The sequence below is a fragment of the Schistosoma mansoni genome, chromosome W, assembly GCF_000237925.1.
Source record: "Schistosoma mansoni strain Puerto Rico chromosome W, complete genome".
Taxonomy (NCBI): domain Eukaryota; kingdom Metazoa; phylum Platyhelminthes; class Trematoda; order Strigeidida; family Schistosomatidae; genus Schistosoma; species Schistosoma mansoni.
Window position 1 is genome coordinate 26,251,271 of NC_031502.1, and position 23,569 is coordinate 26,274,839.

The following is a 23,569-nucleotide window of genomic DNA, read 5'->3' on the forward strand; positions in this document are numbered from 1 at the left end:
ATATAATTATAAACAAATGGATTGTTTCTTGACATTTAGTTAACGAAAAACTACTGGTACTCTAAGTTACTGCTACTTCTTTGAACATCTGATCGAGGACAATTGCACAAAACACAAATAGAAGTTCGTAAATCTTGTGTCATGAGAAAAATATAAAATCGGCTTAGAAACGAAGTACGCTATGAGAAATGGAGCTATTATGATATAGTACGAGTATCAGCACAAAAAGTTGAATGGATTCAGGTAACCAATCTAAAGCAGGAACAATTAAGTGTTCAATATTCTCTGCCAATGAATGTTACGACTCTCTATTGTGGAATAATAATCAAGTAACCATAAAGTAAAACAAGAAAATGCTAGATTGCTGTGTTTTTACCCTTTTTTCTTACAAATACATCTGTGTTCATGATGTAGCTACAACTACTTTTCTTAAAAACGAATCTTTGAAACATTTAACAGTATAGTCAGTGAATAAATTAATTCTGAAAAAGTCAAAACGAACAGAAATAAATACTTGATTAGTTATTTGTTTACTAGTTTCTAATATTAAAACACAGAGTTAACTAGTGTATTAGACGAATAAGTTGAAATAACAAACAAAACCTTGATATTAAAGATTGTATGATATCAGCATAATAAATAGACATGTATATGTATATAATAGGAGGAAACTTCATAAATGTACGTATACATATGAACGATACATGTAATATTTTATAGATTATAGCACATTTCTCGCAACGGGATTACTTGAAGAAAAGTTATTAAAATACATTAGGATATGATCAAAAATCTTGTAATTTTCTCTTGACAGATCAATTCAAATTGTCAGGTGTTGTGAAACCCATAGATTGAGAATTCGCATCTTTTGGAGGTTCGTCAATTTCTAACTTCATGTCTATAATAGGTGAGAGCAAATAGTAATGGAAGATAATGATTGTTGGATTTTCGATATTTTTATTGGCGATTTATTGAACTGAACTCTTTAGCTAATATTGGAATACTGAGTATATATAAAAGTTTGTCATTTACGATGTGTGTTACGTTTAATGTGGATAGGTATTCTCAGTGGGATTCAAACTCACTACTAATCGTTTTAAACGTTAAGGTAGTGAATTACAGTAACTACATTTTTGTTAACGAGTATTAGTTATTACTAAAGGATTCATGTCAATGATTTGCAAAATCCAGTTGCTTGTCCCGTAATAGCTATAGTAATTATGATCATTCGTTAATACCATAACCTGTCGAGAAAAGGGATCTATTTTCTTGGTCATTCGGATTGAAGGGATTCTATTTACTTGAAACAGTCATATAATCACAAAGTAATAGCAGCCAAACAAAAACTAAAAGTAATAAGGAATTATGTGTTGGCTGTTACCTATATGTTACTGGATAACTCCACGTACGGATGTAACTTGAACACCTGTCAATTGTATAGCGACCAATAGGATTGTTCGACTATTCACTCTTAAAGTAGGTGTGTAATGGTTGATTTTCGATGATTGTAAGGATATCTGTGTTGAAAATAATTAACTTTGACTAGAAGCAAACGTAAACGACATATAATCGTCATTTAGTGAAGTATAGATCTACATTCCTGCACACGATTGTTAACAATTTCTATCAAGTGATAGTCCAGAACTAACGGAGGAAAGTAAAATGCCTAACATGGCTAGTTTCATGAAGTATGAGCTGCACACACCTTTTAACTGATAACAAAGATTTCGCAACATATATGTACTTGTGAACCACTGTTTACAAATTCAATCCTCAAAAATCACACGGAAAAACTTACATGGTCGTAGGTTTTCCTCATCAACTTTACTAGTACTAGGAGAGTCATCACCTTCCTCAAGATGACCATGTGTACGGGAATAAATAGAGGAAAAATCACCAGGACTGTTGGATGCACTATTTGTTTCGTGAAGATATGTAGGTTTAGCGTTTAAACGACTAGTAAAAGTGTTTATACGCGAATTAAGAGCTTGAAAAAGACGGTCAGCTTCTTTATGTGAATGCATAACAAGTAGATAAGCACAAAATTCTGGTTTTGTAACAACTGAATCTATAGAACATGAAGGCTATGCAGACAAAAGGAAAAGCAAACATGGTCAACTACGTGAATAGATGTAGTAGATTAGTACAGTTACACACAAAAAATGTTTTCCATAATAGCTGTTCCTTACAACTTACAGTTATGATAGTGGTCCGACGGTCTAGGACTTATCCACATTGTAATCATGTCCTGTTTATAGAAGCTGATCGATAAGATAAATAAAGATATTATGATTGTTACACAGTGTAAGGTCATGTAGTAATACAATATAAGCTACACCTATTGAATATAACTACTTGTCTGTCTGAAGAATGTCCTTCAAACCTAGTGAATGATTCAAATAATCGAACTAATAACCTACAACTTCCACACAAATGAAATTACGATTAGTATATAAAAACACACACAGTTACAATTCTATTAAGTGATTCATCATTACCAAACAAGATTTAACCAATATGCCATTTCTTCAATGTACGATTAGCTTGAGTTCAGTTTGTATTAGCAATAGTATAAAATGTCACCAGTAAAGCTTAAAAAACACGCTTTCTGCTGACAATTATCATTAAGTATTCTTAACATTACAATTAAAAAAAGACCGTTTAATCGTGAAGGTTGTGTTACTGCTGGTAATATGTATACAGTCCTTTGGGCACTTAACGGTATAATTACAAAGTTTAAACCAATCGTAGTCGTCAGGATCTAGGAAACTGTGTATCGTTAGTACTGTCATACCAGTATCTAAGCCCTGACTTGTGGGACACATTGTATGATATGTATATTCAATTCCGATCTTCCCTTTCAAATGAAGTCGCAACTATATTATTTATTGGGAAAACATCAGTGACAAATAAAAAGCTATTAATCAAAAGCATATGACATCTTAAATGAAGATATTCAACTAGACTAACGTGTCAGTTAATAAATTGAAACTTCTTAAAAAAAACTGACGAACAACAGTTTGATCTTAGTTCCATGTACCAGTTTAACCCAGAACAAACTGTTGTTACCACTATACAATCTTATGCTTGAAAATAAAACATATTACGAGCATGTTTTATAGATAATTGAAAAAGAATATGCTTTGATATAAGATGATACACAGTGAATTACAATCCTCAGCAATTGGAATGGCAACCGTTCGTAAGTTATCACTGAAATGTAGATGCTTTCAATAATTTCTGATTATTGAAATTAGGGGCTCTATCTATTTATTCGAATGCATAACCATTGGTACAAGGGGCACCAAACATATATGCGCCACACTTCGTCACTTGATTTGTATGGGGGCTGGAGTACTGCTTGGGCGTCCAAACCGAAGCAAGTGGCTTTTTTAGGGGGCCACCCCCCGGGCCTTTGACCAAGAGGTCTAATCTACAAGGCGATGGGGCAGGAGCTCATGTTTTACACACAGTGGTTGGAGATGATCGTCGCTTCTCAGGAAAAGAATTAAAAGACAATACACGACTAGCGATTTCTATCACACACATGACTTCTGATGGCATAGAAGCTAGATTAAGTCAAACAGTCAACAGGATGAGGGTCAATTTATTGGGTGTATTGTCACTGATACACAATATTAGGAAGGAATATATTACAACTTATCCAAAGACAGTGTAGATGAACAGAATGATCGGAGGTACATATTAAGAAATGCTAATCAAATCTGTCCAATCACTGGTAACTGATATGGATATTAGTATACGTAACTAGAAGATGAAATTGAGAGAGGTACTAGCTCACCTTATTTTGAGAATCATTCAAAGTTTCTGACGGATGACAGACTGTAGTCAGACGAATAGAGCGTTCATCAGCCATAGCAACGTTCAGACCGGACCAGATAGGAACATTGGCCAAAAGTTTCAATGTTTGGCACGTGCGGATTACTAAACGAGATCGTGCAGGCGGTCCAGATGGAAAAGGGGAGACTTGACTAGGTGACGATGAAGATTTCATTGCAACGTCATTCAAGTGAATGTAAGCCTGTCCACGACCAACCCACTCATGTTTGTGACGATCAAAACAATAAAAGTGACAGTAAGCTTTCAGAGTAAGGTATTCTCCTTCTTCTCCAGTGAGAATAGGAGATTCTGGAAGATTAGCTAAGAGATAAGTCGACTTTTCGAGCATCTCAGAAGTCACTGCAGCGGCAGATTCTTCTAGTGTTTGTTTACTAGGAAGAACAGTACAATGCTCACCAGTTTCAGAAGCATCTACACTCTCTTCTTTTTCCGGAGACAAACTGTGGTCGTTTGACTCTGAAGACTCTACTGGAAGATCCTTGCCAGAGATATCACGGTTAACGACTGTAGATAAAGAAGCATTTGTGACGCGTTCCGAAACGTTATGGCCGAATATGAAATCGGTACATTGATTACTTGAAACCGAACTGATAGGCATATTCTGAGAATTTACGCTCGATGACAACTTCGGGGGTTCAGTTACTTTGTTATTACATGGAAGTGTAGAAGATTCAGAGCTACCAGATGGATTGCTTTCACAGAGACGTTTAACAACGTTATCCAACGGTGAATTGCGAAACTGTAGTTCTCCCACATGACAGGAGTGATTTGGGGTCGATGAATTATTGGAAGAATCTTTACAAACTGGAGCGAATACCGATGGTCTAAATACATTAGTTTTTGGAAATACAACCACACTTGGTGTAGGTGAAAGGATATTAGTATTAGCTATTTTCGGGGGCACATTAAGTGAGCAATCTACATCTGCTTTCGCTTGAATTTCTAACTGACGCTTACAACCAGTCACCTTATCTTTGTTTGAAACAGGTGCTATGTCATGATAAATTTCATACGGGAGAGTAGTAGCGTTTGACTTTCTAAAACTTATCATTTCAAATATTTTTGAAGCCGATTCATCCGGCGGAAATCCAAAAAGATAATTTTTGATATGTCCTTCCTCATTAATTGCACCTATCCTCAAAGTTCGTGAGTCAACTAGAGCAGCAGGCATTTGAGACCAAATAAGAGTATTAATCAACAATCTGCGCGTAGACACTAAACGCACTACTATCCGTGACCTGCAGGAAGCATTGTTATTCCCTTGCACACTGTCGTTGGGAATATCATTTAGATGGAAATGAACAGCTCCAAGATTATTCCACTTCTGCTTATTAGCATCGAAAATATGAGCTCGGCAGTGTTGTCGAATGATTGGGATTTCCCCTTCTTCACCAGTAACTAGGTCGACTTCTGCTAACGTTAATGTTTCCTTCCGCTTATCCTCAGCTACTTCTTTTGCGGAATCCTCCAAATTTTTCGAATCCTTGAAGTTCGCTTGAGAAGCAGTGACTGCTTTGGCCAGTGTGGTAAAAACACAAGAGGCGGAATCATGACTTGCAGATGTTGATGTCCATAAATTAACTGAGGCACCTTTCGACACATCAGCATTCACAACACGTGATGAAATATTAGACCCAAAAACATAGTCGGACGGAATTTCTTTCTTAGTTACAGTAGAACTTGACAGAATGGTAGGTGACTTAGGCAAATCATTTGGTGTTTCAAGTGACACAGTGGAAGCTTCTGTGCAAGAAACAGAATGATTGGGTATTGAACTAGAAAAATTCTGTTCTATCGATTTAGCCTGAGGATGATTTGTCCCATTGACGTTAATTTGAACTTCTTCCAGATTAGCATTACTTTCCATAATGAACAAATTCAATTTCTCTACAAAAAAAAGGAACACTAACTGAATATACTCAAATTTGTGGGAGGTTTAAAATAAGCAGCTATGAAGAAAAACTATCTGACATATTTGGGAGGACAATATCATTTGGGATTTTATGTACAAGACTACAAACTGTCAGTTTTAAGCTGACTAAACCCTGTCGCGCATGACCTAAGAACACTGGTTGAATTTATCCTATTTTTAAAACCGGCATCTAAGTCACTATTCTGGTAACCAAGGGCTTAAGCATCTACATGATACATCGTTAACTTTTAGCCAGTAAAAATTTTCTTGTGACAATCGTAACCGCTTAACGTTTTCAGCCCGTTTAACCTTTGATGTATCAAAATGAATCACACACACTAAGAAGTTGAAAAATTGCAAAGTAACGGTAATTTTATTGCACTTTTAGTACGAAATACAATAGTTGGTGGGTGGGGATACATTATACATGTCCCAACCATCTCAGTAGGTAAGCACCCACTAATTTAATTGGTTTGTCATGTTAACTTAGTACTATGCATCTAACCTCAGAATTGCCAACTTAATGGTCCCAACACAAACGAGCATTGCTTCAAAAACACATACGATTGAATACTAGTGACCTACGAACATCCTGTTTTAAAAAGGTCACGCTCCAGCCATTAAGTAGAACGAAGCAAACTGCTACAGAGTAAATCTGTCCTTTAGTGGGCAAGCAAACAGATTTCGTCAAATAAAGGCCTTCCAGGACTGAAGAGATTCCTAAAATAAGTGAACCGGTCGACCCACTCAACTACTTCACTACCTATCATTGGTCTAGGTGTCAGCACAAATCTATCTTGAAGTAACATTTTGTGTTTAGATGGAAACACATACCAGACATTTTTGCACTCTCGTCCAAGGCTACCAGAAGACTATGCATCTTGTCAATATTTTCAGGAAACAGAACTATATCATCTGTTTAGTTTAAGTTCAAACGAGAATCTCCTGGTAAATTGATTCTTGGTAGATTAGGTGAAAATGTTCTCTCCAAAAATATGTCTATGACAAAATCAAATGAAAAATTCTTACGAACACCATTAAATGTTAGCACTTCCAATGACCGTTTACCATAAGCTCTGACTCAAACAATAGATTTATAAAATAAATAAATCTATTGTTTGAGTCAGAGCTTATGACAAACGGTCATTGGAAGTACTAACATTTAGTGGTGTTCGTAAGGATTTTCCATTTTCATTTGACTTTGTCATAGACTCAACCAGTAGTATTCGAGTATATTGTCTGCACAAGACTGCTGTACCGTGGTGCGCTTTTAATTGATGGGCACTCCCATAAAATCTCTCAACCAACAGAATAGAGCGCTGCTTTGGGGTTGAGAAATATAACTGTGGTTAGGAATCGGTAGGTAATTCTGTGTTCCAGAACTTGGTGAGGAGTGAATATGTGGTATACACAATTACTCCAACTGCTAAGATTAGCTTTCCAGCACACTGGACTGGCCGTCGTTTTACAAGGTCTAGTCCGACCTAGACTCAGGGGTAGCCATAGATTTTCAACTTTATTACTATTCAGAGGACTTGTGTGACATTTCATGAAATTGCTCGGTAACAGTGACAAACTGGATGGTAGTGAAAGACCAGTTGACGAGTTTTCCAAAGTGTTTTACACATCGTTTTAGTATACTGGGTGGATAGTGAATTACTATTTCACTTTTTCAGGAAACCTTACCAACTTCTGAATTTTTAATTTATATTGTAATAAGTTTGAAAAGATGTCTATCTTGGAAATTTAACATAGAAGTCCGACTAAACGGCTGTTACAACAGCTGCAGTCTTTGGTATTGTTACTAATAAGCACAATCCACCAAGATATTATGGACCAGGATCGAGGGTGAAGGTCAAGGAAAGCTCTAACTACTTTTGATCAGCAAACATACTTGAGAATCTAAAGGTCTGAGTATCAAATGAAACGGAATAGTATGTCGATCTAATTAATATCACTGAAACATTGCTGTACAAATTTATGGCTGTCAGGGACAAGTAAAAGCATCAATTAAAGTAATGGGATGGTAGGTACAGCGAGGCCTTAGAAACATCTAACTGACAGACTAGTGAGTAACTATGCAACTTAGCTGCTACTTTTACGAATATTCCAATAAAGTGGAGACAGCTGTTGTCATCAGCAGGGATTCAGTGCCGCAGAGTTACGACTAGAAATTTCAAATATTAGTAAATTAAATTGGAATTTCAACTCAATGGTCTAGAGGTTAAATACTCGCACGTAAGACCAATGGTTATCAGTTTCATTCCTGGTGGAAAGTTCGAGAGAGATTTAGGTTGCTAGGCACTGATGAGACCAAGTAATAATATTAGGAAGCCATAAATGTTTGTGCCATTGCCCTATTTAAGTCTGAGAGTATAAAAAATACTCGTTAACGACTCAATAGAATACCCAAAATGCTTATACTCGTATGCAAATCGAAGGAAGTATAAATGGTGCAGCGTCCCAAGATTGCATAGGAATGGTAGTATGGAAACGTCCGTGGAAGACAACTACGGTAAAGGTCAGATATTTTCAGATTACTTTAGCAATGTATATACAGTAGACACCTTTCCATTGAGCACAAATGAACCATGTCACTCATACTCTAGATATTATGACCATTAAAAGAGTTGGCCATTAGTCTATTAAGTAAATTCAGCGTAGGAAAATATATGGGACCCGGCGAAATTCCCACTAGGGTGTTGGAAGAACTCGCACACTTAATAGTAAATCCTTTAAGTACATGTTTTAAATCTAGACCAGGGTAGTTTATCAAGTGACTTGAAGAACTCACTAGTACGTCCTGTCTTCAAGACAAGTACGACACAAACCTTATAAGAACAAACAATTTTCTAGTACAGAACCACAACAAAGAGCAACCCTAAGCTCCCCAGCAGGAGACTCCGAAAATCTCACGACTTGTCAGCTGGCTAACAACGTCCCAAAGAATTATAGCGTAGAATTGCTTACCTTAACAAGTGATTGTACCCCATTTGTCGGCACGTTCAAATGAGTTGTATAAAATGAGAGACCCCCATTGCTAGGCCCTGGTACGGCCGAGAGTGGGGAAGGCCCGCACTCTCTCGAAGTGCTCCCACACGGCCACGCGTATACAGCCTCTGCCAGGGAAGTCCTACTCACTGCCTTCTCGTGGCGAGGGTGTTGTTTACGAAATTGAGAAGATGATAAACGAATGTCCGGCGCTTTAACTGGGTTGGTGGACACGGAAAGTCCACCTAGATGAGTTTAAAAACCCTGATTCCAAACCAATGGTGTACATGGGCTCCAGAATCCCGAGGGAACAAATGGCGTATGAACCAATCGTTGGTCACCCGCTACCATGGGACTGCATCTCCTCACCATGCTCCACTGCCTTGTGGATCAGACCTTTAGGTCGAAGGCTCGGGGTGTGGCCCCTAAGAAAGCTACCTGCTTCGATCTGGGCACCTGGGCAGTATCATAGCCCTCATACAGTCGAATGAAGTGACAAATTTTTGTGTGGCGCATACATATCTGGTGCCTCCTTGTACCAATATTTATATGTCCAAATGAAAATAAAATAAATGAATAACACTAACCATCTCACTAACACTATACTCAGACACCTGTTCTTACACTGAAACTGATTTGTCAAATACAAGCTTGCATTTTCGACTAATAGAAACGTTTGTTGTGTGACAGCCAAAAATACCACCCAGATTAAGAAACAGGAGTGAGTTGTTCTAACTTGAGATCAATTTGTTGATAATCGAGTGCCTTACATAACAACTGCTTTTCTGCATGAAATATACGCTGAGGCTTGACACTGTAAATCCTTTATAGGACCCACATAAAGAGGTCTTTTGTCAACAACATACTCTCCATTTTCTCTTGATGGTAATGACTATAAATCACTACTTAATTTACTCAGGCTGAGGAGCGGTGGCCTAGCACACGACTGCTAACTTAACGTCTCGCGTTTGAACCACAAATCGTTTACATCGGTATTAGCAGCCTAAGAGTGTAACTAGCTTACACAAAATAGGTGGCCCAAAGTGAAATGAACAAACTTGTACTTGACTATTAAATTGTGTGAACAAGTAATTTAATCAGCTATATGAATCAAAGTACAAAGGATCGAGTACTTGTCAAACACAGGATACCGACATCATGTGACTGTTACTGCGAATTACATGAAAACTAAACTAGGACTAAGGAGTAGGGAAATGATGGTGGTCCATCTGAAATGCACATTCATGTCAAGATATCTTGACCTGGTTCATGGATTTGGAGGAAATTCGACAAGCCTTTAGGGTGACCGAAAACACTTAAACATTCAACGGACTGAAATTGTGGACAAAGCATACAATACGTGCTAAAGTGGAGCTTCAATACTCAACTTCTTTCAGTTATATTGAGTTGACTGTTATTTTGCTATTTATATTGTTGTGCTACAGAGTCTTTTAATTACCACAGGTCATCATCATATTAGGTAGTATGACAATAAAGATGTTTACAGGGAATAGACCAGTAACAGGCTGATAAGCTTACGTCCAAAAGTGGTCAAATTTATATTCACCAACCGTGCCAAGTGGCCTTGACGAGTAACAAGCGCGACTAACCATTGTATTACAACAATATTTTGCATTGACCACATTGGCTACAATGTGTGATCACATCAGTCTTCGGTCTTCAGTAATAAGGATAGTAGGTTGATGAACCTGTGTTAATCGCGACAGATTTCCTTCCAGTGATTGTCCAGCTTCTTCTTGAAAATGTTCAATGATGGTGCTGATACCACTTGTTCTGGTAATGAGTTCCAGTCTTCCAGTATTTAAATGCTCGGCGAAGTGACCATATCGCACGATAACATTTGGAAGCAGCCGCATTGCAGTGCGTAGTAGTTTTCAAGTCGTGACTTATAGTTACTCCTAAGTCTTTATGCTCTTGAACGCGTGGAAGAGATGTATCATTAATGGTATAATGGTAACCAATATCGTTCTCGATGTGCATGAACACGATCTTGCTGGAATTAACTTCCAAGCCCCAATCATGAGACCATCTAACAGATTCGTCTAAATCAGCTTGCAGATGACAATTCATGATAAGATGTTATCATTAGTTCTTAAGAATATATCAAGTTTTCTCTTAAAGGACTTCTGAGAAGTCGCCTGAACTAGCTCAGCCGTCAGTGAATTACAACATTTGACCATTCCTAAGGGGTAGAAGGTGTGTCTACACTCCGTTCTGCTATGTTGTGTCTCCAGTTTCTGGTTGTTACCCGTAAGATTTGTATTGGGACTAAGCTTAAGTACGTGTTTAACGGGGTGTCCATAGGTGTTAAGGATACTGTAAGCCATTAGAAAGTCACCTCCAAGACACCTGTACTCTAATGAGTAAGGGTTAAGTGATTGGAGGAGCTCTTCATAAGACTTGAATTTGAGTCCCTGAATTGATTTCGTGGCTCGCCGTTAGACACGTTCCAGAGTGTCCTAATCCTTTTGCAGTGAGGGAGGAAATACTGTTTCCGTACTCTAAATGGAGACGAATAAAACTGTTGAAGATTATGTAGAAAGTTCTTCCGTCAAACTGGCCAAAAATGCGCTTCAACTTTACCAGTACAAGATTTGCTCAGAAGACATTCTTGTCACAGTTGGCGTAAGAATTCAGATCGTAGGGTACCAGCACTCCTAGATCTTTTTCAACTTAGGGTACTTCTAGAGGGAAGTTCCCCAAGTTGTATTTGTAGGCTGTAACATATCTCAGATGGACTACTTTACACTTTGAAGTGTTAGAGGTAAGTCCGTTATCGTCTTCCCAAATTCGAAGTCGAGTCAGATCCTCCTAAAGTGCCAGTTCATCATTATGGCTCCATACTTCTCGCCAGAGCTTCACATCATCAGCGAAAAGTAATAAATCTGACGATATCTGCTGTGGAAGGTCGTTTACATAAATCAACAAAAGAAGAGGTCCTAGCACTGGACCCTGAGAGACACCACTAGGACATTCCATAGCCTTGGAGAAGGTGAAGTTAACTCTAGCCTTCAAATGTCGATGTTTTAGATATGAGGTGAGTCAATCAGTTAAAGGTGATTTGATACCTAACCATTTCAGCTTATCGATAAAACATATATGGTTGACCCGATCAAAAGCCCTTGAGAAAGCAGGGTATGTGACGTCAACCCTCCTCTTGAGATCAAGGATGATCGTCCATCTGTCCACAGAGATCTGCAGGTTGGTTATGCATGAGTGACCTTTCCTGAACCTGTGTTGTTGGGGTGAAAATAAGTTTATGGATAGTAAGTAGTCTTGTAGACCATCCCATACCAGGGACTCCGTAATTTTCGAGGATATAGAGAGAAACGCTACCGGTCGGTAGCTCGAAGGTTCGCTTCATCGACCTCATTTGAAAATTAGTGTGATGTGGGCCACCCTCCAATTTTCTGGTAATGTGCCTCGGTTTAGTATACGTGAGAGCATCACGCCAAGCGGTTTTGCAAGGATTGAAGCTGATTCCCTCAGCATAGCAGGATTGACCATATCCTGACCAGGAGAAGTGTCTATTTTGGGTGCTGCAGTTTCCGGTACACCAAGTCAGAGCTCAGATTCATTTCTGAAAGTCTTATTGAGTTGCAGGTGAAGCTTTCATCAATGTAGTTAATATGGGTCGGTTGAAATGTCCGAGAGTACTGTTCTGCCAGAAGGTCAGCGGCGTCACCGTTGTTGTTGTTTTGGCTATTATGACCTAACAGTCGAAAAACTCCGGTTTTGGCTTGTCGAAGGGGAGCCGCATAACGGAATGAGCTTTTCGGATTGGAGATAAATTTATGGATGAGCTTTGCCTGATACTGAAGCCTGTCTTCTCTTATTGCCTTTGTGCATGGGTTCCTCGCTTTTTTGAGTTGCCCGTTTACTTTTCGATAGTGTAATAAGAAGACGAAGATTATCAGAACTATGTTATATATTAGCGCAATATATTTCGAACAATCTGATCACACATATACTTGTTAAGTGCATTTATATATAAAAATAAAATGTCAACTAGACTGGAAATGGGGGTAAAAGAAGACCTACTTACTTACTTACTTACGCCCTTTACTACCAATTCAGCATAGGCCGCCGACCAGCATTCTCCAACCAACTCTGTCCTGGACCTTCCTTTATAGTTCCATCCAATTTTTGTTCGTTCTTTTCATGTTTGTCACCATTTCTCGATGTAATGTGTTCTTTGGTCTTCCTCTTCTCCTTCGGCCTTCAGGATCCCATATGAAGGCTTGATTTGTGACGCAGTTGGGTGATTTCCTCAATGTGTGTCCTATCCACTTACAGCACTTCTTCCTGATCTTTTTCTCCACTGGAATCTGGTTTGTTCACTCCCACAGTAACTTGTTGCTGATAGTGTCTGGCCATCAGATCCGAAGTATCTTGCGTAGACAACTGTTGATAAACACCTGTATCTTCTGGATGATGGCTCTCATAGTTCTCCACGTCTCCGCCCCGCAATCATTCTGTTTAACAGTACCCTGTTGAAGACTTTTCCTGGTATTGAGAGAAGAGTGATTCCTCTGTAGTTATCACACTTGGTGAGATCATCTGTCTTTGGTATCTTGATCAGAAGTCCTTATTTCCAGTCTGTTGGTACTTGTTCTTCATCTCAAATCTTACTGGAGAGAATGTGGAGTATCTTGGCAGTTGCTGCTACATCTGCTATCACTGCCTCTGCTGGAATGTTATCTAGACCCGCTGCCTTGCCGCTCTTGAGTTGTCTGATGGCCATGCCGATCTCTTCAGTTGTTGGTGGGCCAACATCGATTGGGAGGTCTGTGGGTGCTACTTCGATGTTGGGTGAGTTCAGTGGAGCTGGTCGATTCAAGAGTTCTTTGAAGTGTTCTACCCACCTGTTTCGTTGTTCTTCAATATCGGTGATTACTTTGCCTTCCTTGCTTTTCACTGGTCTTTCTGGCTTACGGTAATTTCCAGCAAGTTTCTTTGTTGTATCATACAGTTGTCTTATGTTCCCTTCTCTTGCAGCCTTTTCCGCTGTCATTGCTAAATCTTCCACATATTTACGTTTGTCGGTTCTGACGCTCCTCTTCACTTGTTTGTTTGCCTCTGTGTATTCGGCTTGTGCATTGGCTTTTTCTGCTCTTGTTCGGCTGATATTGATTTGCAAATCTCTCACCATTTTCGTTCCCTACTTCCAGTCCATGTCGTCCCATGATGTCTTCGTATCCAGTGTTGTCCATTCCAACCTTGACATTTAAATTTCTCATCAGAATGGTCAGGTCCTTTGTTGGGCACTTCTCGACGATTGACTGCAGCCTACAGTAGAATTGATCTTTAACGTCTTCATCGTAGTCGTTGGTAGGCGCATAGGTTTGGATGACGTTCATTGTAATGCCCTCTTTCTTTGTTTTGAAGGAGGCTTTGATGATCCGTGGTCCATGAGATTCCCATCCTTTAAGTGCATTTTGTGTTTGTTTGGATAGCACCAGTGCAACGCCTTGTGTATGCGGAGCACTTTCTTCTTCACAACCGGAGTAGAACAGAAGCTCTCCAGAAGATAGTCGTTGTTGTCCAACCTGTATCCAATGTGTTTCACTGATTCCAAGCACCTTCAGCTTGTATTTCCTCATTTGTACAGCAATTCGGAAGACTCTTACCGTCTCCCATATTGCCCGGACATTCCATGTACCTATAAATAGTGTTGCTCTGGTTGTTAGGAGGTGCATCGGCCTCATGACTTCCGAAGGAACTCGGCCTTCATCATGAGACGTCATAATTATTCCTTCAACTCCCAGGAGAGATTTCAAATGGTTTGAATGATTTTTTCTGGTTGGCGCTTTTTTAGCGAGCCGGTTTTCTACGGGATGGGGTCGCTAACCCCATACCCAACCCTCCTCCTTTATCCCGACTTGGGACCGTCAGTAGCCCTCAGAGAAGCTACACGCGGAGTTAAGAGTAGACAAGGACAATAATAATAAAGCAACGTGAAAACAATTTGAAACCTAATCACAATGGATAATAAGCTAATATTACCAGGGTAGTTTCAAGGTGAAAACAAACTGTTTTTGAATACACAAAGGGGGTTTGAATTTTAGTATGGCTAAGGCTTCAATTAACCTTAGTATACGCACTTTTACACTTTTATACAACACCACAAAAGCCGAGCTAAGATCACTCTTATAGGCGGTTTCGATTATATGTTTGGCAATAGATCATGATGGATGGTTATCCTCTACTCTCATCGGGTCATTTGATTATATTTGTTTCTGCAAATATTTTGGCACATGTCCACACACCCTAACTTTCAGATCACGATTCCTCCTCCCTATGTATGTGTGACCACACACATTTAAATTGGTAAACGCTGTGGGATGTGACAAAATCGTTTCCATATCTTTTAGGTTTCGGATGTAGCATGGACTCCGTTCTTTCTTTGATAATGACCTTCGCTGCACAACACTTTTTGTTGATGATTGATTTAAGCCTTCATTTCAATAAAAGGCTATTTGAATCGCCTTAAATGTTAAGGTGATGTAGACAGACTCTTTTTCCACCAAGGCTACAGTAGATCTCATTGTACCATGAACTTTCCATCCATTTATAAGTTTCAGTGATCAGATTGTTCGAAATGTATTGCGCTAATATACCACATAGTTCTGATAAGAGCGACGGTGTCTGTCTGTCTAACGAGTTTCCTACCTGACATTTTCGAACAATCCCAGGTTGGAGAATTGAGCTTCAGCAGAGTTTTCGTCTCCAACGGATGTGAGGTCCGCGAAACTCACTACAGGAAGATTGAAGTCATCCGTAGAATTATGGTAAACTTCGTCATTAGTACTGTTCTAATAATATACCCAATCCTAAAATTGTGGATTTGTCATGATATGACTACCAAATCTTTAAGATCTTACGTGGACGTCACATCATTATCTACACTGACTCATCCTCTCGTAGTCACCACTAATATGTGATGAAGAACACATCCAGACTGGGGATACAGCAATATACTTCATGTGAGTATACTTACATGGACCAACGAATGAAAGACCGCCTATAAAGAGGTCTATTGGAAATAAAGGCTAAAGAAAGGAGGTTTCTTACTTTCCCCATCCTCGAAAAGACAGCGAGTAGGAAACGCCTTGAAAACTTAAACGCAAGGCTAGGTCTGTTCCTAGCAGGAAAAAAACAACCTGACTACACAAGTCATCGATAATCATCCAGGATCCATAGTGTGTGCAACGGAACTGTGATTGACACTCCAATGAAATCTGATGAACAGGTACAGATCAACAATAAGAAACGATCAAATGTTGTTAAACAAACAGAAGTCGAGAGATTGAAGATTGATCGCAGTGACCGGTCAGTTGCCGTTCAAAGAGTAAATGACTGGGAAAGTTCGGAATCCAGAACTCGTTTACAGCACGACATTGAGTTGGCAAAAGAGCTACTAAGGCAGCTGCTGAATGGTATAGTCCACAGCAGTCCAAACTGTGTGGTGAATGAGGTCTTGCTACACGATTTCAACGCTTGGTCTTCAAGTGGTCGATTTTTAATCTTCAGTGAGTTTAATGCATCGACGGTAGGCTGGAAAAATCTGAAGATTGAGTTGTCAAGAAATCCCTTCAAACAATAGATAGTTGACGCTATCATCACATGTGCCCCAGTGCGACATGTGAAAGAAGCAACTAGGTACGACGTGGGTCCCGAATCATCTTTGCTAGATACGATATTGACCCATTGTGAGAGTGTCGTCAGACACCTCGATTATTTGCCACCCTCGAATAACAGCGATCATGCAGTTCTAGTCTTCGATTTCCATATCGCTATCAACAGTGATGCGTCAGCCCAAGCCAAACCAAACGTCTGAAAGGCAGATATACAAGATATTACACACTCAGCATCCTCAGTAGATACGATAATAGAATCCAAATCCTCAAATGAATCAGCTTTCGAGGTATCCAGAAATTTGTACATAAAGGTTAATCGACGGCAAGTTCCTTGGACTACACCAAGGAATCTGGGAAAACCCCCACAGTTGTTCAGTATATATGTTCACACCCTTCTCTGTAAGCCTAAAAAAATATGGGAGAGGTTTAGGCTACTGGATACTTTTGGAACAAGATTTAAAAATTCGGAAGCTTGAAATGTTGTGCCCCAACCCTCAGCAAGTTTGGAAGTTTGTACGGCGAAAACATTGCTAAGGAATCTAAAAGATACCCTAAACGCTTATACTCGTTCATAAAACAAAAGACTAATAGAAGAGTCTATGTTCCAGCATTATGAGGAAACAGTAGTGCTGAATTATTAGCGCAGGACAATTATGGTTAAGTTCAGGTGCTCCCAAGTTATTTCGGCAATGTATATACCATGGAGACACACTTTTCTCTAGTCCATACAAATCCCCTCGCACATTGCACACCGTGGTCATTAAAGAAATCGATGTCTTTGGTCTGTTAAATGAGTTTTATATGGGGAAATCCATGGGATTGGATGAAATTCACCCGAGGTTACCGAAGGAAGTAGCAAGTTTTGTCACGAACCCCTTAAAAATATGTTCTAATCTTTCCGTAACCCACAGCAGATTACTAAAGACTGGAAGAATGCCTTAGTAAGTCCGACTTTCAAGACAGGTACGAGGCATAAACCTGAGAACTATCGACACGTAAGCCCAATTGGCGTGGTTGCTAACATTTTAGAAAATATTATTCGGAAGGGAATGTTCCAGTCAGTATCTAGACTAAAAGCCTAATCTTCACGAAGAGCAGTATGACTTTAGAACAGATTATTCATGTCTCCCAAAATTATTGGTAGCCCGTGGAAGTTGGTGCCCTCCTCAAGATCAGAAGTTACCCATAGATGTAGCCTACATTGACTCCGGCGAGGCTTTTGACAAAGTTCCTCACAACCGGCTGTTATATAAGTTAAGTAATATCGGGATTGGAGGCAATTTGTTGTTGTGGATAAAGGGCTTCCTAGTTGAGAGCCAACGAATAGTACGGGTAAACTCAAGGTTGTCTAGCTGGGAAACTGTGCATAGCAGAGTGCCTCAGGGTACAGTTTTGGGGCCAGTGTTGTACCTCCTGAGTGCAAAAGACCTTCATAGTCTCCTATCACCATAGGTTTTGTTATCTGCTGACGATATCGAGATATGGAGAGCTATAAAGTGTAAAGGCGATTGTTTGGGGCTTCAGAGTGTTCAGGATAAATTATCTAACCGGTCTAAAAATTAGAAGTTGCGGACAAATGCTCGAGTGCAATACGATGCATGTCGGTCATCAACATAAGTATATATACACGATGAATAACATTATACTAGTTCCGCGAGAAGTCTCAAGGCGGTAACATGAGTGATCAAGTTTTATTAACAATGCCAAAACAGCTTCATTAACCATAAGCCTTAATGCGTTCTCGCTGGAAAAGAATCCGTGAGCCGTTAATAAGCTAATTCTCGGAATAATGAGGCTTTGTTATGGTGCTCGACCGGCTCAACTAAACCTATTTCCATTGTCATATAAAAGAATCAGAGGCGACTTGATCATTTTTTAAATAACTCGGTGACAAATTTGCATATGATATGCCTCACTTTCTTTGTCTTCCAAAGAAAGGAATTCACAATCTTGGGGTCATCTACAGGAAGCCTACTGTTGACATCGATCACGTATATTGAAGACGAAAACTCAACTGAAGCTCGGTTCTTCAACCTCAATGAGGAACTGGAATTATTCGAAAATGTGAAGTCGACAACTCGTTGGAGAAAGTCAGATACCGTGGCGCATAGACTGGGTATTTACAAACGAAGAATTCCTAGCTGACAACCTCTCAATCCTGGCCTCCCTGGGGAAGAGCGATCACACCTTTATAACCTTCAGTTTCGTCAGCAAAAATAAGGTAAGATATACCATCCATAACAGGCGCTAGAATTTCAAACAGTCGAATGCGTCAGCTTCACAGGACTATTTACAACAGGTGGATTTGGATGTTCACCCTCAACTTGATGTGAATCCTCATTGGCATTTCTTACTGCATACGCTCTTATGTACTACAAGGCAATAAGTTCCTCAAACGGTCCCTACAAGTAAGTCTTCCCTGACCCCCATTTCCAGTCTAGTTGACATTTTATTTTTATATATAAATGCACTTAACAAGTATATGTGTGATCAGATTGTTCGAAATATATTGCGCTAATATATAACATAGTTCTGATAATCTTCGTCTTCTTATTACACTATCGAAAAGTAAACGGGCAACTCAAAAAAGCGAGGAACCCATGCACAAAGGCAATAAGAGAAGACAGGCTTCAGTATCAGGCAAAGCTCATCCATAAATTTATCTCCAATCCGAAAAGCTCATTCCGTTATGCGGCTCCCCTTCGACAAGCCAAAACCGGAGTTTTTCGACTGTTAGGTCATAATAGCCAAAACAACAACAACGGTGACGCCGCTGACCTTCTGGCAGAACAGTACTCTCGGACATTTCAACCGACCCATATTAACTACATTGATGAAAGCTTCACCTGCAACTCAATAAGACTTTCAGAAATGAATCTGAGCTCTGACTTGGTGTACCGGAAACTGCAGCACCCAAAATAGACACTTCTCCTGGTCAGGATATGGTCAATCCTGCTATGCTGAGGGAATCAGCTTCAATCCTTGCAAAACCGCTTGGCGTGATGCTCTCACGTATACTAAACCGAGGCACATTACCAGAAAATTGGAGGGTGGCCCACATCACACTAATTTTCAAATGAGGTCGATGAAGCGAACCTTCGAGCTACCGACCGGTAGCGTTTCTCTCTATATCCTCGAAAATTACGGAGTCCCTGGTATGGGATGGTCTACAAGACTACTTACTATCCATAAACTTATTTTCACCCCAACAACACAGGTTCAGGAAAGGTCACTCATGCATAACCAACCTGCAGATCTCTGTGGACAGATGGACGATCATCCTTGATCTCAAGAGGAGGGTTGACGTCACATACCCTGCTTTCTCAAGGGCTTTTGATCGGGTCAACCATATATGTTTTATCGATAAGCTGAAATGGTTAGGTATCAAATCACCTTTAACTGATTGACTCACCTCATATCTAAAACATCGACATTTGAAGGCTAGAGTTAACTTCACCTTCTCCAAGGCTATGGAATGTCCTAGTGGTGTCTCTCAGGGTCCAGTGCTAGGACCTCTTCTTTTGTTGATTTATGTAAACGACCTTCCACAGCAGATATCGTCAGATTTATTACTTTTCGCTGATGATGTGAAGCTCTGGCGAGAAGTATGGAGCCATAATGATGAACTGGCACTTTAGGAGGATCTGACTCGACTTCGAATTTGGGAAGACGATAACGGACTTACCTCTAACACTTCAAAGTGTAAAGTAGTCCATCTGAGATATGTTACAGCCTACAAATACAACTTGGGGAACTTCCCTCTAGAAGTACCCTAAGTTGAAAAAGATCTAGGAGTGCTGGTACCCTACGATCTGAATTCTTACGCCAACTGTGACAAGAATGTCTTCTGAGCAAATCTTGTACTGGTAAAGTTGAAGCGCATTTTTGGCCAGTTTGACGGAAGAACTTTCTACATAATCTTCAACAGTTTTATTCGTCTCCATTTAGAGTACGGAAACAGTATTTCCTCCCTCACTGCAAAAGGATTAGGACACTCTGGAACGTGTCTAACGGCGAGCCACGAAATCAATTCAGGGACTCAAATTCAAGTCTTATGAAGAGCTCCTCCAATCACTTAACCCTTACTCATTAGAGTACAGGTGTCTTGGAGGTGACTTTCTAATGGCTTACAGTATCCTTAACACCTATGGACACCCCGTTAAACACGTACTTAAGCTTAGTCCCAACACAAATCTTACGGGTAACAACCAGAAACTGGAGACACAACATAGCAGAACGGAGTGTAGACACACCTTCTACCCCTTAGGAATGGTCAAATGTTGTAATTCACTGACGGCTGAGCTAGTTCAGGCGACTTCTCAGAAGTCCTTTAAGAGAAAACTTGATATATTCTTAAGAACTAATGATAACATCTTATCATGAATTACTGATTTCTTTTTTCTCTATTATCGTTATTATACTCAAGTTCTTTCCTGTAGGTGTTGGTGATCCACTGCTACTGGACACGGAAGCTTATTCTATTCCATCCACAACCCTTTGAACAATTTGAGCTTTTATAATCGATCAGATAACATAATATCGTCACAGTTTGCTGCTACGTTCACAGCAAAATTCGATCTCGACTGTGCTGCAAATTGTGAGGACTAACATTGGTCGACTGACCTTCTATCCTTATTACGAAAGACTGACTGAAAAAAAGCAGAATTGAGAATTGAGGATCAACCTATATTAAGAGCGCGCTTTACAAAAATTGCCCAACGTGAATGGAGTCAGGTTCAGCCGTTCACGTTCATCCTGTGGTGTTAGCATCAATTGTCGATGCATACGAAAGACGCGCGGAAGGATCAGAGAGAGTTATTGGCACTCTCCTTGGTATGATAACGTTGTTTTCATGATTACCACAGGGACGTGGGGAAAAGGGATAATCGAAGTTACTCATTGCTACAGTGTTCTGCACCAAGAATCTGCGGTCGATGTGTCCATGGACATAGAGTTCAAAAACAATATGACAGTTCTTGAGCGCAAAGTAAATGGTTTTTGTTAGATAACTAATTTTTTAGGTGAATCCCTCTCATAACATTGTTGGGTGGTATGCAACGGGGAATGAAATTCCAGAGACCCTCAAACTTATCCATCAAGATGTTTACATGCAGAAGTCAAAAAATGCAATCTTTTTAATGGTTGACACAAATATGACTATCGGGGACAAAATGGCCATAAAAGCTTACCTATGTAGAAAGATGGGTATTCCTGGGGGAACACAGGGCTTTATTTTTGTACCGGTGGAGGTAGAAGTCGAGTGTTACGGTGCAGAACGTTGTGCCGTTGAAATGATGGTGTCTTCTATTGATCCAAGGAGTAAATTAGAGCCTGAAGTAAGCTGATAATTCATTGAAGTGTACCCTCAATATATACTCAATATACTCGTCCCTTACTTGACAGACAGATATCTCGTCTTCGCCATAGGTGACGAAAGCCAAAGGAGCTTTTTGAATCCGTGCAGAGATTTCGTCAGACACCAACCCATTAGGGCCGATCAGACATCCAAGATAAGTGGTTGGTTGTGATACATACGATTTGTCATTTTTTTAACCACAAGTAACGCCAAAATTTTGAATAAGTGTGATGAGACCGTCTACTTAGCATAACTAAGAGCTAGCAACATACACCTGTGTTTGATTTTTGAGTCAAGTTATTATTTGGAAGTTCTAATCAACTTATATAGCGCACTTAAATGACAAGGCTTATCAGAACCACGTAATATATAAGCGCAATATATTTCGATCAATCAATAGGCATTAGTATTCCTCGCTGGCCACTTTCACATAACACCATAAACAGTGATTTAATCTAAACCCTATGACCCGTTACTACTAAATATTTAGTAATGGAGTAAGACAGTTGTTTATTATATAACCTTATTAGACGGGGCATGGGTTGGATAGTAAGTCAGTGTTTGTAGTGTTGTGACAAAGGCCAGGGGCGAATACTAGAATTCATAGGAGTTTTGAATGTATGGTGATTTATCTCTCCTTTATGTGCTTAACGACAGTTTATGCTCACTTTTAACCTGCCGTGATAGTGGTAATTTACAAGTTAATGCTGTGGTTCATTCCACTTTCCTTAGTTATCCTTGCTTTTTATATATAAAGGTCTTGGAAAGCAAATACGTAATCAAATTGTTCAAAATATGTCGCGCTGATTTACCACATAGTTCTGATAAATTTTTTAGTACAACTACTTATACCAGCTTTTAGCAACCTGGAAGTGACAGCCGCTCTCATATCTCTAACAACAACAGAGACCAACTTTTTAACGATGGGATCCCTTCATCGCTTTAATTCTTCTCCTACCTGCACTACTAACTAACAATTCAACTTTATGAAATGTTACTCATGATTTGGAACCGTGCTTTAAATTGTATGTTAGAGCTTTCAATGTTTGGACCGTATATGAAGCCGACCAGGAGGGACTGTTAAGTCTTGTGCTATGCTTTCAAAACACGCATGTAGAACCCAAGTATGGTCATTTACTGGACATCACCTCATCAAAATGGAGAACCCGAGTGTATCCCGAGACGTTAATGTTACTTTCTGTGGCCTCGCTAAAATAGGCATAGCATTAAGTTCAAAAGTAGAACAGACTCAGTTGGACTAGATCTCAATAGACAGTCGCCTGTGCACTATCTGACTGGACGAGACAGCAAGAAAAAAACCAGATACTTGGAAGTGAGCAACATCAACAGTGTTGAGATTTGATGATGCTACTCGATTGTCCAAACCAAAGTAGGTACAACGAGATTCAAACTCGGGAATAAGTAACTGGTGGTCGACTTTTATTGCCCTGCCCACTTGCTGTTTAGTAAATGGAATAGTAAGAACTGGAGAAGACGGAAACACACCGTACTCTCTTCGTTGATTCTACATACATTCTCACTTATTGGAGATTAAATGGAGTAAAGATGGATTTTATAGAAAGCCTTTCATCTTCCTTAAAAATCCCAAAATTTCAGACGTAATAATATGTGATCTTACTGTCCAAGTCAGTAGTTCAAACCCAAACTGAAAGGCATTTTAATGGGTCTCAAGAAGTTTTGGCCAATTGAACAGATAATAGTGACCGGGTGATGAAAATGTACTCAGATAGTTTTTTTTCTAACAAACATCTACGTCCGTCATGACCA

The 23,569-nt window shown here is 39.6% G+C and overlaps 2 protein-coding genes across 3 annotated transcripts; one reads left to right on the forward strand and one right to left on the reverse strand.

The window, feature by feature from the left end:
- Positions 1-606: 606 nt before the first annotated feature.
- On the reverse strand, positions 607-5,728 carry Smp_078310.1 (putative ran-binding protein; the record flags this gene model as incomplete). Of its 2 annotated transcripts, none has more annotated exons than XM_018789155.1 (3): positions 607-898; positions 1,799-2,084; positions 3,803-5,728. In XM_018789155.1, the coding sequence occupies 3 exons, from the start codon at positions 5,726-5,728 to the stop codon at positions 816-818; spliced, it is 2,295 nt and encodes a 764-aa protein (XP_018654626.1). In that variant the 3' UTR covers positions 607-815. The 2 variants fall into 2 exon arrangements, with proteins under 2 accessions (XP_018654626.1, XP_018654627.1); XM_018789156.1 differs by lacking the exon at positions 1,799-2,084 and adding an exon at positions 2,197-2,261.
- Positions 5,729-21,149: 15,421 nt separating this feature from the next.
- Positions 21,150-21,770, forward strand: Smp_078320 (eukaryotic translation initiation factor 3 subunit 5 (M67 family); the record flags this gene model as incomplete). The annotated part of the gene is made up of 3 exons (XM_018789157.1): positions 21,150-21,258; positions 21,291-21,412; positions 21,447-21,770. 3 exons carry the CDS (start codon positions 21,150-21,152, stop codon positions 21,768-21,770), a joined length of 555 nt encoding a protein of 184 aa, XP_018654628.1.
- Between the last annotated feature and the right edge of the window lie 1,799 nt (positions 21,771-23,569).